General features: G+C 47.7%; 5 protein-coding genes across 5 annotated transcripts; 1 reads left to right on the top strand and 4 right to left on the bottom strand.

Annotated features, from left to right (window-relative positions):
- Positions 1–498: 498 nt before the first annotated feature.
- LY89DRAFT_785761 (cytochrome P450) lies at positions 499–2,522 on the bottom strand. The gene is made up of 6 exons (XM_018222919.1): positions 2,269–2,522; positions 1,679–2,217; positions 1,295–1,624; positions 1,132–1,242; positions 910–1,079; positions 499–857 (listed from the first exon to the last, which is right to left on the bottom strand). Exons 1-6 carry the CDS (start codon positions 2,495–2,497, stop codon positions 695–697), a joined length of 1,542 nt encoding a protein of 513 aa, XP_018066743.1. The 5' UTR covers positions 2,498–2,522; the 3' UTR covers positions 499–694.
- Positions 2,523–2,734: 212 nt separating this feature from the next.
- On the bottom strand, positions 2,735–5,583 carry LY89DRAFT_623543 (uncharacterized protein). Its single transcript, XM_018211019.1, has 6 exons — positions 4,920–5,583; positions 4,737–4,838; positions 4,645–4,684; positions 4,465–4,589; positions 4,105–4,416; positions 2,735–4,057 (listed from the first exon to the last, which is right to left on the bottom strand). The coding sequence occupies exons 1-6, from the start codon at positions 5,245–5,247 to the stop codon at positions 2,997–2,999; spliced, it is 1,968 nt and encodes a 655-aa protein (XP_018066744.1). The 5' UTR covers positions 5,248–5,583; the 3' UTR covers positions 2,735–2,996.
- Positions 5,584–5,874: 291 nt separating this feature from the next.
- LY89DRAFT_722023 (uncharacterized protein) lies at positions 5,875–12,244 on the bottom strand (the record flags this gene model as incomplete). Its single annotated transcript, XM_018218696.1, has 6 exons — positions 5,875–6,651; positions 7,001–7,154; positions 7,209–9,877; positions 9,920–10,754; positions 10,805–11,955; positions 12,019–12,244. The coding sequence occupies 6 exons, from the start codon at positions 12,242–12,244 to the stop codon at positions 5,915–5,917; spliced, it is 5,772 nt and encodes a 1,923-aa protein (XP_018066745.1). The 3' UTR covers positions 5,875–5,914.
- Positions 12,245–12,442: 198 nt separating this feature from the next.
- On the top strand, positions 12,443–13,736 carry LY89DRAFT_688114 (alpha/beta-hydrolase). Its single transcript, XM_018215641.1, has 2 exons — positions 12,443–12,562; positions 12,671–13,736. Exon 2 carries the CDS (start codon positions 12,772–12,774, stop codon positions 13,636–13,638), a length of 867 nt encoding a protein of 288 aa, XP_018066746.1. The 5' UTR covers positions 12,443–12,562; positions 12,671–12,771; the 3' UTR covers positions 13,639–13,736.
- An 847-nt stretch (positions 13,737–14,583) lies between these two features.
- Positions 14,584–17,045, bottom strand: LY89DRAFT_709623 (Zn-dependent exopeptidase). The gene is made up of 4 exons (XM_018217772.1): positions 16,085–17,045; positions 15,829–16,039; positions 14,980–15,790; positions 14,584–14,930 (listed from the first exon to the last, which is right to left on the bottom strand). The coding sequence occupies exons 1-4, from the start codon at positions 16,989–16,991 to the stop codon at positions 14,784–14,786; spliced, it is 2,076 nt and encodes a 691-aa protein (XP_018066747.1). The 5' UTR covers positions 16,992–17,045; the 3' UTR covers positions 14,584–14,783.
- Positions 17,046–17,208: the final 163 nt, after the last annotated feature.

The raw sequence follows: 17,208 nt of genomic DNA on the forward strand, positions 1-17,208 counted from the left end.
GACAAAAGTAAGCTGAGCCAGGGCTCTGCAAATTACGTACAAACACAGTTCTCAATTCCACTCACTACAAATATGCCATGACCAGCCAAATTCTACTCAATCTCAGGAACCTTCCTGCATGTCTGTAGCGAGAATATTCTTCATACAGTCACTGAGCTCAGATCTTCCCACTACGTTCCTAGTCCACCATTCTCTATCAGACCAAATTGACGCTGTAAAAGCTTAGTTTTGATATTCTGAGCTCTCCTATCTACCAAGATTCTAGCTGTCAGTACGACCTCTGCGCTCCCCAAATGACATCCAAGACCCAATTCTTTGCTGGATAGACAATCACATGGAATTCCTGACCTAAGGGCGTATCCTGGGCCAAAATCGTATTCACTCCACAAGTATCTTTCACTATTTTCATGACACCGGCTGTCCGAGGGCAGCGGTGACAGTAAACATGGCCAACGCGATAAGTCCCCATGGCAAAACGGGGAGGTTCACGAATTGAAAGTATGCGTTAGAGAGCAATGCATCATCATTACCTTTAAAAGGTAGAGCGACTGTGTGCAGCTGCTTACTTTGTGCCCAGTTTTCGGAATACTCAAATGTTAGGGACAAGCATGAACGACAATCCTCCGTGCATACAGCTGATTCAAGAATGTGAACCCCACAACCAAAATATCAACACCTCCACATTTCCTCTCACCTAACTAAAAACCACCCTCACACCCTTACTATCCAACTCCGCACTCGGCAAAAACAAATCATGCTTCAAATCCACATCTCTCCTCGTCGTCTCAAACAACTTCTGCCCCTCATACCGTCGAAACACCGTCGCAAGCGTGAGATACATCTCCGCTTTCGCCAAACTGCTTTCCATCAACTCTCTCCCGTTCATCTTGGACATGGGTCAGAACTTACTTAATCCCAACACACTGCCTCGAGCCCTTGGAAAAGTTCACAAGGTAGCGATCCAGAGGCGGTGCTCCCTCAGGTCGTTTCTCTAGCCAGCGTTCGGGGCGGAAGACGTGCGGGTCGGGGAAGATGGTGGGGTTGGTGTGCATGAGGACTGAGGTCATGCCTACTGGTGTCTACATCCGGTTTCTGTCACTTGAGTTTCCTTTGGAGAGAAAGACGACTTACACCAGCGGGAATCTCGTAATCTTGAAACCTCATGCTTTCCTTCGGATGGATTCGCTGCAAGCGCGTACTGACTCCGTATGATAATCGGAATCCTTCTTGGATTACTGCATTCTGATTGGACCTCAGCAAGCATCAATACAAACAACAAATAAGAGAATGATACCAAGTACGGCAACTGCTCAACAACCCTCAACTCCACCGACGCAGACTTATCAGGCAACGCCGCTACAAGCTCGTCCCTCAACCTCTTCTGCACATCAGGGTTATCCAAGATATGAAAATGCGTAACCGTAAGCGCATTAGCCGTCGTATCAGCTCCCGCCCCAACAACAACCTGACCTTCCTGCCACAATCTCGAATGCAACTTATCTTCCGGCGGGAGATCAGACTCTAGCAGCGCATGAAAGATCGTTTTATCGAGTCCCAACTCAGTTCCTTCCTGCGTCGTCTTATACCTCCCATCGATCACTGCTTGCGTATTTGCTTGTATTTTCTAATATCTTAGCTCAGCTCAGCTCAACCATTCCTCAAACCGGAGCGTACAAACCTCCTGCCACTCAAGCAACATAATCATCCCCGGATCCATCACCCTCACCACCCCCCTCGGCAAGATCCTCATCAACGGCAAAACCCACGGAAACTGCTTAATCACCGCCCCAGCCACCGTAACCGCCTTAATAGTCTCCACCCACAGCGGCGCAAAATCCTCACTATCCAAATACCCCCAGCTCTGATTCAACGCATACAGCGTCACGATATCGGTCGTGAGACACATGTACACGGGTCTCATCCCCATTGGCTGTCCCGACTCTTCGAACTCGTCGATGCGGCTGCAGAGCTTGGAGATCATGTGCGTGAGCATGGGTTGGAGCCGGTTGATCTGTTGCTTGGAGAAGAAGGGGTTGAGGGCTGCGCGGCGGCGGCGGTGGAGACGGTGGGAGACGGTGCCGAAGGTCGAGCCGGGGAGCTCGAATTGGTTGACGTAGAAGGGGTATTTGTCGCGGGGTTTGTGGTGGGAGTAGAGTTCTTCGTAGTATTCTGGTTCGTCGATGTGGAGTTCGTAGGGGCTGATGCGGATTATTGGACCTGGAACGGACATTTAGGAAGGCAGACTCAGTGGGCGAGGGGTCTAGGTACCGTATTCTTTATGCCATTCTTGGATCTTGAATGTATAGCAGCCCATCAAGATTACGTCGTAATAGAACTCATACCATAGCGTAGCAGCAGCGAGTTTTGACCCGGGAAATTTTGCTAGAGGTCCGAAGTATACACTATAGATTGTACGAGCCACATAGAATAGCAGAATAAAACATCCTGCCGAGATGACGGAGTGCTGCTGAAGCACAGACACGAACGTGGTTTCCATCACGATATTCAGCGCTCTGAAATCCAACAAAAAAACGCATGAAACTATAAGCGGGGAATTAGGAAAACATCTTCTTTGCTTCGAGAGGTCATATGTGGGTCTGGTCTGTCTCCTCATATCGAACGTTGCTGCACCATCTCGGATTCATGCATATGCGTCTACGTGGATGCAGCAGGCGGGCCGAGAAATGGTGCCCGAATGAGACCTTTCGGCAGATATTGCATCAAGCTCTGACTCCGTACGATTGGTTGCTGGAGGTGAGGGGTTGCTCGACAAAGAAGGTGGGCTGAAGAGCAGTACGATGATTGGTGAAATGCGGATAGGGGGGTTGATCGGGCAAGCGAGCTTGGCAGATTACTAAGTCTTTGAAAGCTCGTATTTTGGGAAATCACATTTCATTCCAAAGTCTACCTTGATCAGAAATGCTTGCATTTTCAGAGCAATAGTTGTTCGATTTGTGCTCATTAGCTAAGTTGAGTCGAGGCTATCCTAGAACTAGCTACTTGCCGTTAGGATAACCTACACCCTGCCCGACAGGACAATTCGGAACATTCGCCTGCCAATACTGCTGGGCATACAATGGCAAGTATGTCTGCGTCGTGAAGCTGGGAGGCAAATAGTAGCTAACATCCGCTGTCGTATAAGTTCCTCCTAGGCCATTGAGAACACTCACGACCGTGCTGGCAAAATAGTCTAAGAAGACGACGTCGACAGTGGCTGGTGTAGTCCCGTCAGTAGGGAAAGAAGCATTTCCTGCGACGTAGTTTGGTTGAGAATAGGACGGAATCTTGGAGTGAGGAGTATCGTCTCCATCTGTACCGAAATCGTCTGTTGTAGTATACCCTGGAGTCACGATTGTTTGGCGACGTGTGACACCATGAGACTTCAACTCTCCGGTATATCCTGAGATGAGCGAGATGGTGGGGTCTATGCAAGAATATTTGACTTGAGGCATGACACCTGGGAATTCGCGCTTATCATTCAACGTTGCTCCGTTCAGACTGTTGATAACGTTTTGGGCAAGAGCGTATGGAACATTTGGGATGTATTGAAAGGCATCAGTGAAGGGGCTGACAATGAAGGAATCGTCGTAGGTGAAGGGGCCTTTGACAAGATTGAAACGGATACTGCCGGTATTAACAATGACATACCGTGGAATTGTGGCACGAGATGCATTGACTACGATGGCTCCTAAAGCGGTCTGAACAAGGCTGAAAATATTGCTAGATGCGAGGAAAGGCTGGCAGGATTGACAATATGTTGCTGGTGCACAGCCGTAAAGAGCGCTCAGATTCAAGGCCTTGCGTGCATCGGTGATATCAGTCGTTACGCGAAGGCCGCTGTGATAATCAAACGTACTGTCTTGGGAGTTGGTCGCGTGATACTCGAATGTCAATCGATTCCAGTCAAGATATCTGCGAGAATAGACCAGACCTGTTGTCGATGTATTTGTGGCTTTTCTGGTGGGATTAGGGACTCCACGAGGATTCATCAGACCAGTGTAAGTATCCGACTGGATTCCAGACATTGAAAGCCAGCCAAGAGTCTCGCAGTATCGGCCTATACATGGTTAGCCAGCAGTCGCAGACCAGAGAATGTGGGCTAACCAGATTCGAGACCAGTACTCATATCATCGTAAACTTGAAAGTCTCTGATATGGCTGTGACCACCAAATGCTTGGATTGGTACTGTAGGTCTCATAGCTCTGATGGTATCATGCAGGAGACCAAACGTGCTAGACGAATCAGTGCGACGAATCGGGTTGTGACCAATGACAAGGAACAAGTCGATGGGCTCAGTGTAATTGACAGCATCGATGAACCATTGTTGCTTGACCATGTCGGCTGCCTTGATGACCTTTGAAACATTGGAATTGCCGCCAAAATTGTAAAGAACACCGAAAGCCATGATACGAAGACCTGAGTCGAAATTAGTCATGTTCCATGTCATCTAATCACAAGACTCACCATGATCAGTGGTGAAGTAGCGGTACTGCTTGCCAATATACTCGAAGTTTCCTGTAGCGGGGTTGATAATTTGGACATTGCTAGTGAGATACTTGTCACCCCAAACTCGACTGAAGTTGTAGAAACTAGAGACATGTCAGGAACGCCAACAGTGAATGCGAGATCTGAGCATTAACTTACTGCTCATAGGCAATCTCGGTCACGTAAAGTTCGTGATTGCCTAGTCATCATTTCGTGAGCAGAACATACGTTACAAATTGCAGACATCTTACCAATGGTGAGCAGATCGTAGTTGATATTATCGAAGATTGGATTTGAGACGACCCCGTTAGGTGGCGCAGCATCACTCAATCCAGCTCCATCATGAAGATCACCTGGCAGAACTTTAGCGTTCACTCAATAGACGCAGGCGTGGTACATTTCGAGCGCGGGGTAATGGCATCCAAATTACTGACCAGTATCGATGAGAAGGAGATCAACAGCGAGGTTGCCTGCCTTCTGCACCATATGTCTCGAGAAGGAAACAAAGTCACCCCAGTCAGCACCATAATTTTGCTCCTTCAGATGGCCTTCCAGCCAACCATGAGTGTCAGTCGTATGTAAGAAGTTCAATTGGCCCCATTCCAAGGGTCCCTTGGGTGAAGTCGTAGCAGCTTGAGCTTCAGGTTGCATACGCCGAACAAGACGCTCATGAATGACTTCATCTACAGGTCCGTAACACGAATCGCAAGCAATTGCAGAGGTGATGAACGCGGCTAAACCGCAAAGAATCGAGAATCTCATCTTGAGAAAGATCGACAGCGATTCTTGGTGAAGTTGAGGACCTTGATGGTTGCAATCTGGGGCTCTTCGGACTCTTTTAAGCTTAAGAAGCAACTGCCAAACCGCGGGTGGTAGTTCAGGAACGACCTGCAGGTTTAACGTAGCTCATTTTGGCACTGGCGACATCCGCTTCGTTATCGCCATTTATCCAATGCACGTGTAAAATGCCAAGTCTGGGCGACATGCATCCAACCATAGACCTTCCTCATCGAGAATCGTGTTAACCTTGGCTTCCGTGTTTGTATTGCGATGGAATTTGTGGCTGATGATGGAGTTGACAATTGATGATATGACCAGGGCATCGTGAATGATTGATTGGGAAGGAAGTGGGGGATTTAGGATGCAAGGACGTCGAGATGTCGAGATCACCCCACTTCTCCACAACATCTTGTTGTCCAGAAGCAGAGCCCCAGTGTGAACTGCACGGAAAGTCCACCACAACACTTAACAGTATGTGAAGCATATTGCAACCAACTATTTGCGAATCAAAAAAATACTGCTTGAAGCATTTTTTTCAATCTGTACAACGTAGTTCTGAATGGCATTTTGCATGATACAATTCCTTAATCTGACAAGCAATTTTCTCCTATTCGCACTCGCTCTGGACGGAATACATGCCTCCAGGTCCTCAGTCTTCTTGATGATCGGTTATCGACTCTTTCAGGAACGGACTTTTACGTGCCACGAGTAAGCCCAGCTCCTCAATACTTTTGCTACCCAAGATATTGAATATCGCAACTTCAGTTTGAAACTCCTTCAGAATCCAATATCGAATCTCGACTGCCACGAGAGAATCAACGCCAAAATCGTATATTGGTTTACTTGCATCAATGTCGGCCTCTGGTATTGATACTGCCTTCGCTAGCTTCATGATCAAAGATTGAGTGACAAGGTAACCCAGTTCTTCTATAGACTTTCCTCCTTGTCGGAACAAAGTTTTGTAGTCGAATTTGTCATTTAACTCATTTGCTGTCGTGCTGATTTTCGAGCGTTCAAAGTTGTGTAACAAACGGAAAATTGGTCGCTCCATCCAGAACATTTCGTCCATGCCTTTTGACTTCAGTGATTGTGGCGTCGTCAACCCAGTGATGACCTGAAATTTGAGTAGTAGGGGGAGATCGCGGCTCGGGTTGCATAATTCGTCCAGCATGCCCAGAAACTCACTCTCCCGAATGCCCTGATAGCCGGCTGCTTTTAGTGACTCGGTAACATGCACTCGCTCTGCTGCAAAACCCACAGACAGTATCATTCCGAGGTCGAGGGAAACACATTTCTGGCCCAGAGAAACCCGGTGACGAGCAATGGCATCTTGATACGTATTTCCTGCAGCATAGTTGCTCTGACTCCGGTTTCCAAGAACACCGCCTGTTGAAGACAGAGCACAAAAAAGTCAAGGCCTGTTGGGAGATGTGCGTGTAGATTCCATGTTCCTTGGACTTTGGGTAGCACGGCGGCTCTAAAGTCTTTTGTTGTCATGTTCTCAAAGATGTTGTCCTAATTACGGTCAGAGATTTCATCTCGAAAGGGTAAAAATGGAATTCAAGTACCTTTAAGACCATCGAGGCCTGGATGCATCCTTTGATTGGAGGCATGGATTTTTCACAGTCCGCTAGCATCGATACTACAGATATCTCGTTGCTGATATCGCAAATCGGTGTTTCTATGCGAATCCCCATGGCATGCATCTCTGCGAGCAGTTTCGAGGACTGCGCACTCACAGGGCCCGACCGTGAGGGCAATATGATGTTTTTGGCTCCCCGGCTTGCCATCCAGCGTGTCATACTCCGACCAAGACCCCCGAGCCCTCCCGATATCATATAGCTCGAATCGCAATCGAATCGCCACGTAGGTCGATTACGGGGTAGAACCTTGCGGCTTCGTTAGTTCAAACCGATTCATTGAACGCACATCTCCATGCTTACCGGCACTACATCATGTTCATGTACCTCAACGACCGTTTTCCCAGTATTCTTGCCGCTCTGTAGATACCTGAACGCTGCTTCGATCTCAGAGATCGGATATACATGAAGGGGTGTTGGAGCAGTGATCACAGCAGGCTGTGCACTTGCCAATGCCAAGACCTTCCGGAGGAGCTCTGCCATAAGTGGTATTGCATGGACAGCCATGATCGAAAGATCAACTGATGCAAACGTCAGGTTCTTGGAAAATGGAAGCATAGGTAACTTTTCATTGGACATGATGTCCATCTTCCCAATTTCTATGAATCTGCCGAAAGGAGCGACACATTCCCATGATCTGCTCAATCCTTCGCCAGAGAGAGAATTGAGAACGACATCGACTCCTTTACCTTCGGTCATCCTGTGGATTCCCTGGCAGAAGGAGGTGTTGCGACTAGAAAAGAAGTGATCTTCAGGAATGTCGTATAAATCCATCAAGAGGGCCTTCTTCTCATCGTTGGCAACGGTTACAAATATGTTCGCATAGACTGATCTCGCCAACTGAATTGCGGCCTGTCCGACGCCGCCGGCTCCAGAATGAATCAAGACGGACTCTTGGGACTTGAGATGCGCAAGATCGAATAGTGCGTAGTACGCTGTGCAGTATACTACTGGCAAGGCGGCGGCATGCTGATATGGCATGTCATCTAGAATCTTATGGACCAACGCGATATCAGCTCGAGCGTATGTCTTGAGCGCCCCACTGGCAATGCAACAAACACGATCGCCGACCTTCAGTTCTGCATCCAGACCAACTCGAGCTACCAATCCCGCACATTCGAAACCAATGTGCGTGTCTGGAACTTGACCAAGTGCAACCATGACATCTTTGAAGTTAATGCCTGCGGCCTTGACTTCAATCTCAACCTCATTCGCGTCTAACGGCCGCTCAAACTCGGAATCTTCGACGAAGCACAATGAATCCAGTAATCCAATAGACTCAATAGCCACTTCTAGCCCTTGACCGCTATTTCCGCCGAATTTCTTCATCTCAGGTTTCCGTGTCATTGCTTTTGAGTTGATATTGAATTTCAGATCATTAGCTTCTGTGATCCGACTAAGGCACATCAATCCGTTTCTCTCCATATACTCTGACTCGTTTGACTCGGCAAGTGGGAGTAGAGTCTTCTTGACCACTTTCATCACGTTGTTGACCGCAGTTGAAATCGATGAAATGTCTTCCAGCGCTAACGTGACGAAATTGAGATTACTCTTTTCTGAACGAAGAGATCTGCTGAGCCCCAGAATGATATCGGATTCCGGTCTCAGTGCATGCTCGCCTCCGCCATGAGTTATCCATAGGACCTTGTTGGACCTCTGAACCATGTACTTGAAATTGACAAAGTCTTGGTCATTGAGGTCAAAGAAGACTGATTGTTCCAATTCAAGTAAGGAAATAAAGAATCTGGAATGGTTGATGTTGGATTGAATGTCTTGCAGATGACTTATTTCACAAGTTGTGCCTGGTAGCGCGCTAATATGAGAGTCGAAGCCTTGGGCAAGATCGTTCTGCAGCGAGGAATGTTCGGAAACGAGAATGGTTATTTTTGCAATGCCGGCTGGAGCAGTGTAGTCGTTGGAAGCTGTCGAGAAAATAGCACTAAACGTGTGCTTTATCGGTTCTTGGCTATCCCTTAGACAGAAATCGATCCCCGTGAATCCATTTCTTAGTAGAGTCTTATGCCAATCATCCTCTGACAACAGAGGTCCCATATTTCGATTCTCTTCTGTGGCACGCCACCAACCGGGCAACAATCCAAACACGAAGGGAACCCTTAAGCAAGTTAAGTTGCATGGCTCGAACATTATAAGCTTGCCATGGGGCGTGAGAAGTTTTCTGGTGTTCCGCAATGTGACATCCAAGTTGGCAGTGGCATGCAGAACACCCGCAGCAATGACCAGGTCGTAAGCGGCTTCCTTAAAATTTTGCTCCAGTGGATCTTTCTCGATGTCCAAGACTTTGAAGGTCATCCAATCTGTCTGGGTATGGAAAGTCTGCCTTGCTTCCTCAAAGAATCCTAAGGAGATGTCCGTGAACGTGTATTCGCGATACCTCGGCGTTCCTGTCTCGGATGACAGCACTTTCATGATTTGCCGCGTAGCGGCTCCCGTCCCAGCACCGACTTCGATGACACTCAAGTTCGGGTTTGCGTAGGCAAGCAAATCAATGTAGGCTGCTAGCTTCATATAGTTCGCCGCAAACGCGTCGCTATGGTAAAAATCATGTGCAAAGGAGCCGTGGAAGAGTAAATCGAGGGGATCTACGTCGCCTTGGAGTATGGACATGAGGTTGCTGCCTACGGTAATGTAAAGCCTCCCTTCGGGCCCGCTATTTTCAAGAACACGTAAATATTCATTCGTATGCTCCACACCAGCAAGGAACAAAGGGTTGCCTTCCGAGATGAGTCTTGTGTCGACACGTTCCAACTGGTATTGCATCCAGGCGAGGTATCGTTGCAAGTACGAATTAGCTTCGTTGACTTTGTATTCTGATAAAGAATGAATAGTCTCTTTCATGAAATAGAGACAGGCTAGCTCCAACTCGTCGATTTGGTCCGTAATCTGTGTTCCCGACCCATCGCCTTTCGCTTCACAATATCGTGATATTTGTTCCTTGTCCATCATGTCCAGATCTGGCTTTCAATCAAGATAGAAACAAAGTCGCTGGGCGGTACTGTCCGAAGGAGCCGGTATGTCTAAGCCAGTTATTGCCGTTCCCCGATACGCTTTGACAATGATTCGAGGCTCATTGTCATATGGATTAGCGGCAAGTAGATCAAACTCCCCCTCCCGATATCCTTTGAACGTAAGACTTGAGCAGACCTCAAGTCTATCTTCGGCTATGCCTGTCACTAACGAATTCGAAATCCATAATTCTCGGAGCTGGGTTGGAACCATAGTAGGAATTGCGACCGACCCACCCTGAGAGACGGCCACTGCGGTGAGGTGAAATAGACCGTCAAGAGCGGTAGGATGAATGACATGGTCTTGAGTTTCCTGACAAGCCGACTTTTGAAGGCTGATCGATGCAGTGGCTTTACCAGTCTTGCTGTATCTAACTGCCTCAAGAGTTTGGAACGACGGCCCGAAACAAAACCCATAAGTCTCCAGGTTGTGATACAGCTGCTTGGAGTCGACAGCCACGGTGCAGCTATTGCTGATCGCATCAAATGAACTTTTGAATCGTTCAATGTCGTGCTTCTCGCCGTCCACGTGATCATATTCGGCTCTAACAGAACCACGGCAAATTTCAGACCATTCGTCGCGAGAGCACATGAAGATCTGGAACTCGTACCCACGAAGTTTTGGGCCAATGCTATCACTGCGACTTCTGAGAACTATTTGTGTCTCCACGCTCTCAGAACTCTGAGAAATTACTAGTGCTTTCACAAATTTCACATCTTTCAACCTATAGCCCGTCAGAACAAGCAAAGGGTCTGAGACTTGGCGCACGGCCTCCACCGCCATGACAATCATTCCAGCAGCAGGATAGATATGAGACCCGTTGAACTAGAATTAGGTTAGATCAACGCTCTTCACTAACATTCTGGGAGACATACCTTGTGTTCGAGAACCCACTTGTTCTCGTGAATTCGAATGATATTCCTCCATTGGGGCTCGAGTGCGTTGACATCGGAGGAAGGTGTCCTCAACAGATTATGACGAGCATGACGACGAAATCTGAAGCCTTTGCTAAGTCGACTTTCATGCCAGTATTGCTTTGAGTGGTTGAACTGGTACTCAGGGAGATTGACAAGCATTTTAGACTTCGCCTCAGAAGTAGATGCATTCACGGCCACCAGATCGACACCATACCCTCGGTAGTGGAGTCTTCCTGCGAGTTCCATAGTGGTCTGTGATGCTGATCTCCCTTTCATGAGCGCAGTGTCGTAGCTTGCCTTGTTCAGATCAAGTTCAGCCAAGATCTCCTTTGTGTAACGGCTCAGAGCTGCGCTTGGACCAATCTCAATCATGATGACTTCAGCCCAATCATGAAGTTCTGTTGATGATTCAAACTCTCCGAGAAGCATTTTTTCAACAGCGTCTGAGAACTTGACTTTCGAGGTCAAGCTATGTGTCCAGTACTCTGCGCGACCCAAGTATTCAGTCTGGACGACTTCTCCACTTACAGTAGAGAACATAGATGCTCTGGAAGTCTTCGAGACTAATGGAGGTTGTTGAAAAGGTACGTTTTGGAGACTAGCTAGATATCCGGGCACGACATGCACCATGGAAGAAGAATGATAAGCAAGGTTTACCCTTGGCTTTCGACAGAATATCTTGTCTTGCTCCAGAATGCCATGCACAAAGTCGATACCGTGCTCCGAACCTGACAATGTGACGCTATGAGGGCTGTTGATGCAGGCCACTGCTATTTGTCCGAATTCAATCGGGACCCGTGCAAAATATGGCGCAATAGCCGCTTCGGATAATCCGACAGCTAGCATTGCTCCACATTGCAGCGAGCTAGACAATAGCAAAGCACAATGTATCCCGCGATAGTATGCTATGGTTAGTGCAGCTTCTCGCGAGAGCGCGCCAGCACAGTATGCTGCTGCAATTTCACCAGATGAGTGTCCTACGACAGCGGTAGGGTGCACGTTCCAGCTACCCAGAAGTTCTACCAAAGCTACTTGCAGGGCAGTACAAATAGGTTGGGAGATCTCCGGCTTGTCTAAGTTTGAAGTGGGCTTGTCCCTTCTAAGCTCATCTAGGTAGATATGTCAGAAGTGTATTGAATAATTGGAGCCAACAAATAGATTGGCAGGTTTACCTTTCAAAGACCACTCACTGCCCAGGGAGCAGAATAATTTCTCGGAAAAATCAATACTATTCAGAAAGACAGGATAATCAAGCAGTTGGCGCGCCATCCCGTGCCATTGAGCTCCCTGACCAGTGAAAATGAGAATGTTGGAATACCGGGAAAACGACTTTCGTGCTACATACGGCAGTTGGTGTTGAGCGAATGATATGCAGCGCGCCAAATCTAGAGCCCACATAATTGAATTCTTTTGGACAGCTGCAGCAATGAACCATTTTCAAATCCCGCCGAGTAGTTCATACCCTTCCTTCTCTGGCATCTTTCGTCTCTCCTCTGATTTCTCAGTTCGATGATATCTCTCATCTGGTGTTCACAGTATCGAAAACCGCAATCAGATTCCATACTATGGCTTCCATTCTCATTCACCAGCCTGTCAAAGGCATCTGGACTGTGCTCACCGTCTTGTCTCTCGTCGTACGTCTCCCTTGCATAGCTTTATACTATCTCCCGAATCGCTGTCGCCCGCATCCTCGATGGACTTATCGCCAAGCTTTCGGTATGTCAACTACCTTTTATTTTGAGATTGATCTGAAAGCCGTGGCAACTCTTGGGGAGCTTGGCTTGACTTTGTAAGATGCAAGAAACATACAGTGATTATCAATAGGGAGGGCCATCTTGAGGCTGTGGTTTAAATATGCTTCCAGCGTCCATTTTCGCACGCCTAAATCACTCAATTCCAGGGACGAGAAGGAACGATTTGTCATCATGAGCCCCCCAAAAGTTACAAAAGACCTCCAGGAATTCTTTTATGGCGCCGCAGAAAGTCCGACGGTCAAGCCAGTCGCTGTAGGAGGTGTATGGTACCCGTCTCTCTATTCGGTCGAATCAGACTCGAACAAGAAAGTCATACTGCACTTTCATGGAGGAGCTTACGTCCTTGGTGGTGCAAGGCAATCTGAGTGCGGTTTCGGTGCTGACATCCTCGTCAAAACACATTCCGCTATGGTATTTTGTCCTCAATACCGTCTCGCTTGCTATGACAACGGGCAATTTCCTGCTGCCCTTCAAGATGCATTGATTTCCTACAAGTATCTGCTAGACCAAGGAATTCCTGCTTCGCGCATTGTCGTTTCTGGTGATTCTGCAGGAGGAAACTTGGCTCTAGCTCTGTTACGGTACCTCTCGGACCAGAACGATAGTCATCAATTACCTCTTCCTTCTGCTGTGTTACTTTGGGGTCCGTGGCTAGACCTATCAGTCGACCCGGAAAGCATTGATCGGAACAAGAACAGCGCAACTGACTACATTACGTCCTCTCTCGCAAGATGGGGAGTTGAATCGTTTGTCCCGCTATCGATGTCATCATCACATCCTTACATTTCACCTGCAAGGAACGTGTTCTCTACAAACTGTCCTATCTTTATACAAGTCGGAGGTGGGGAAATTCTGCACGACGAAATTGTCACGTTTGCGGACAAGATGAAGGAGTCTCGGGGAAACAGGATTGAGTTGCATGATACGCCGTTTGCACCGCATGATATTTTGCTCTGCGGGGAGCTTTTGGGGTGGGAAAAAGAGGCAGAGCAGGCTGCTCAAGCCTCGCGCGTTTTTCTCGAAAGCCAAGGAATCTGAAAATGGGGAATCGCGGTTGTTTTTCATACTCCGTACAATCATATATTGTCTCAACAAATTCCTCGACGAAAGTTCCTATATGCTGACTACCTTACGAGTTCATTTCCTGCAAGGATTGCATAACTTACTGATGCACTTGTCTTCCCGAGAATCTCACAACTACAACGCCAAATCTAACTCAGGAGTAAATCACGCGGCAATGCATTAACCCCAAGCTGCTGCCAGCACTTTCCGAAGGCTTACTAAGCAGGAACACCAAGATGTCCCACAGCCTAAAACTCACTGTAAATTAGCGAATGATCGCTAAAATCTAGGGAATTGATCCTTAAATTTCAGGCTTAGCTCCCTAAAGCTTGAAAATACAGTTTTTCGCTGGTTCGCTTAGCTGATGCACGCAGTGTAAGTCTGGCAGCAGCTTGAGGGCTGACTGGCAAATCTTGACTTGCAAAAATGGGAAGATCTCCGCAATTGAGTACGATCAAAATCGTACCTCCATATTTTCAAGTGCGAGGCAGAAGATACCGAGACAAAGCAAAGTATGCACTCGGTTTCGAGACATAGGTTTTTGTATGCTTGGCAACTAACAAAGGGATGAACAAGTCAAGCAGCAAGAGTTCCTGTTCAACACACTCTCGCAACTGCCTACTCCAAAAATAGTGTCAACGTTAAAAATTGCACAAATCCCATACGGGGCTAATTAGATATCCACACAATTTTCAGACCTGGGGCACTACGCTTTGCTAAAGGATAGGGCTAGACGCTAAATGCGATGCATGCGCTGGCTGCGCGAAGTGCGCTAGACGCGCTGAAATCTAGTGCCTGAAAGAGTTTGCTTAACAGTGCAACAAGCTAGAAAAGCGTACTTTGAATGACATCTTAGTGGACAACCACTACTAGAATAGCTGCACTGCCCAATGTCAAGAAAACTTACATCTAGAGCGATGGCTTGCGAATGTGGGGTGGAATTATACATGAAGCGTGGTTACGTTCTCACAGCATCTTCTCGTCAGAAGGTGTGGGTAAAGCTACAGAGAACTGTCGCTAAAATTGCAGGGCACAATGCCGAAAGTTGGGCCCTCAAGTTCAGCGCAATAACCATGAGCCAGACTCGCATCAATAGAAAGTTCACATTCCTGACTCAAGGCTCACAGTGAATTGGTGACCGCGTCAACAGCAGCCGCGATCTTGGACACCCATCTATGTGCTTCCTTTTCGTCTCCACTATCTAGTGCTTCAAGGATACCAGGGAATACTACACCTCCATAGCCCAGCCACAGTCCAGGAGCAAAGACCTGTCTTCGTTAGCATAGAACTCGATGAAGGGGCCGAAGGGTAACTGACGATATGCTTGAACCATTTCCTCCCCGGTAAGCCCTCGTCGATGATGAATCCAGGCTCAATGCTTCTAAGTTTCTGGTTTATTTTCGCAATGTCCTTAGAAAGCTCGAAAACTGGACCATCATCATCGTTGAGTCTGGCAGACACACTTGCATTCAAATCGTCCAATTTCTTTGCCGCAGACTTGAATCTCGAAATGCTTTCCTCAAGTGGCTTCGTATCAAGCTTCAGCTTATCCTGAGCGCTGAGTCTTGATGCATATTTCTCCAGAGTGGAAGCGTATTCCGCAGCTTCGAAAGGAAGAATCTTGCTATTAGCAAGACGAACCGCAAGCACGCCCCATGCTTGCGATATCATCGTATGTTTCTTGAAATCAGGATCGCCAAATTTCTCCATCCAATAAAAGCTATCATAATTAGAATGATAGTGGAAAACAGAACTACTCTTTCCACTGAAGCGAAAGTCCATACTAGGTATACCCAGGTGGTCAAAGAACGCAGTGTAATCACTCCCGGTTCCCATTAATTCGAGATGTGGAACTTTGGCGTCTGGGTTTGAGAGCTGATAAGAGGCTAGCCAGTCATCATAGGCAGTTTTGTTGCTTGAGGTCGGAGATGGGATAAGTGTTGCTACTGATCGGAGAATGGAACCAAGGAGTGGACTACCTGTACCTCCAAAGATCGATCCGCCATTGGTTGCGCCGTCTACGTTGAGATAAGCAACGCAATGTTTGGAGAGCATTTTGGCATTTTCTTCTACCCACTCTGTTGAGCCGAGCAGGCCGTACTCTTCGTCATCCCACGAAGCTAGGATACTGCACAGCTGTCAGCGGTGATACCCATGCTATTGCACAAGCTAACTGGCATCGTTCGTTCATTCTTCCATCCCATTTCCACAAGTCTTCCAAGCCCTCGGACAAGTTCGTTCATGGCAGCACTTCCACTGACTGGATCAACTGCACCACAAGACCACGAGTCGTGATGATTTCCCATAACAATCAGCTCATCGGAAGTGCCTTCAATGGTACCAATCACGTTGTAAATCGGTGTGTATTCATAATGACCTAGGCCCAATCAGCCTGGGCGCAAATTCCAGCTCTTAAACTTACCATAACTCTCAAGCGTAACCTCCACCTTGCTTGGCCCAGTAAAGTAGTCCACTCCATCCAGCTCGCCCTTCCAATCACCATCACTTCCACCGATCTCGTCTGGGCTCCATCCAAGTCCATTCAATGCCTTCAAAAATGGCAAAGCATCCGCATAAGAGATAGGTAACGACGGTATTTTAGGAATAGCTCCACCGGGATCTTTCCTCTCCGTCCCTTTCCCTGGTAAACTAGGATACCCAGGCGTCGTCGGATCACCAACCGCGATCGAAAAGTAATCCACGCTTCCTCTTTGAACACTATACGGATGGCGAGCCGGTCCATCAGGATACGGAAGATGGCCATTCTTCTGAGTCCATTCTCCGTCCTCTTGTGGATCGCTATATATAATGACCCCTGCAGCACCATACTTTTCCGCAGCACGAACTTTCAGCCCTCGAAATATCTTGCTGTATTTGCATATCACAATCTTGTCTTTGACCGAGATGCCCTTCGCTGCCAGAAGTCTGAAATCCTCAATAGTGCCAAAATTGGCATAGACAAGTTCAGCGCATACCTTACCATTGGCGCTGAAGCCGTGGAAGGGACGGAAACCATTCGAAGGAGAAGAAGTTGGGTCTTCTGGAATTACCGGTTCTTCTAACCCAGCTACGAAAGTGACATTTCCATCTTCTGAATAAAGTGACAGTGATGAGCACGTCGGAGTATTCTGGAGGACGTCATATCGGACTAATTTGGACGAGATACCATAGCTGATCCAGAGATCACGGATTCGTTCGGCGTGTGCAAGATCGCCTGAGAGATGAGGCTCAGCGCTGTAGAGTTTTGAACAGCGGCGTATTCGGTCGGCTTCGGGGAGCTTAAGCATGAATGCTTCAGCATCTTGGAGAGTCTCGAGTGGGATACGCATTTTGTGATGTTGGTTGTGGCATTGGTTCGAGATGCTGAGGTGGTGATAAACTTGTCGAAAGTGGGGTGAGGCTTAATATCCTAAGCTGTGTTTCAGAACACACTTTTTAGGGTATGGCGAGCCCGTAAGCGAGTTATCCCAGGCCCCAATTTTGCCCATTCAGGGCACGGATTGCTGGCAATTTAGCGAGGATGGGCCTAGAAAAGGGTGTTTGCCA

The sequence above is a fragment of the Mollisia scopiformis genome (genome assembly GCF_001500285.1).
Source record: "Mollisia scopiformis unplaced genomic scaffold LY89scaffold_21, whole genome shotgun sequence".
NCBI classification, from domain to species: Eukaryota; Fungi; Ascomycota; class Leotiomycetes; order Helotiales; family Mollisiaceae; genus Mollisia; species Mollisia scopiformis.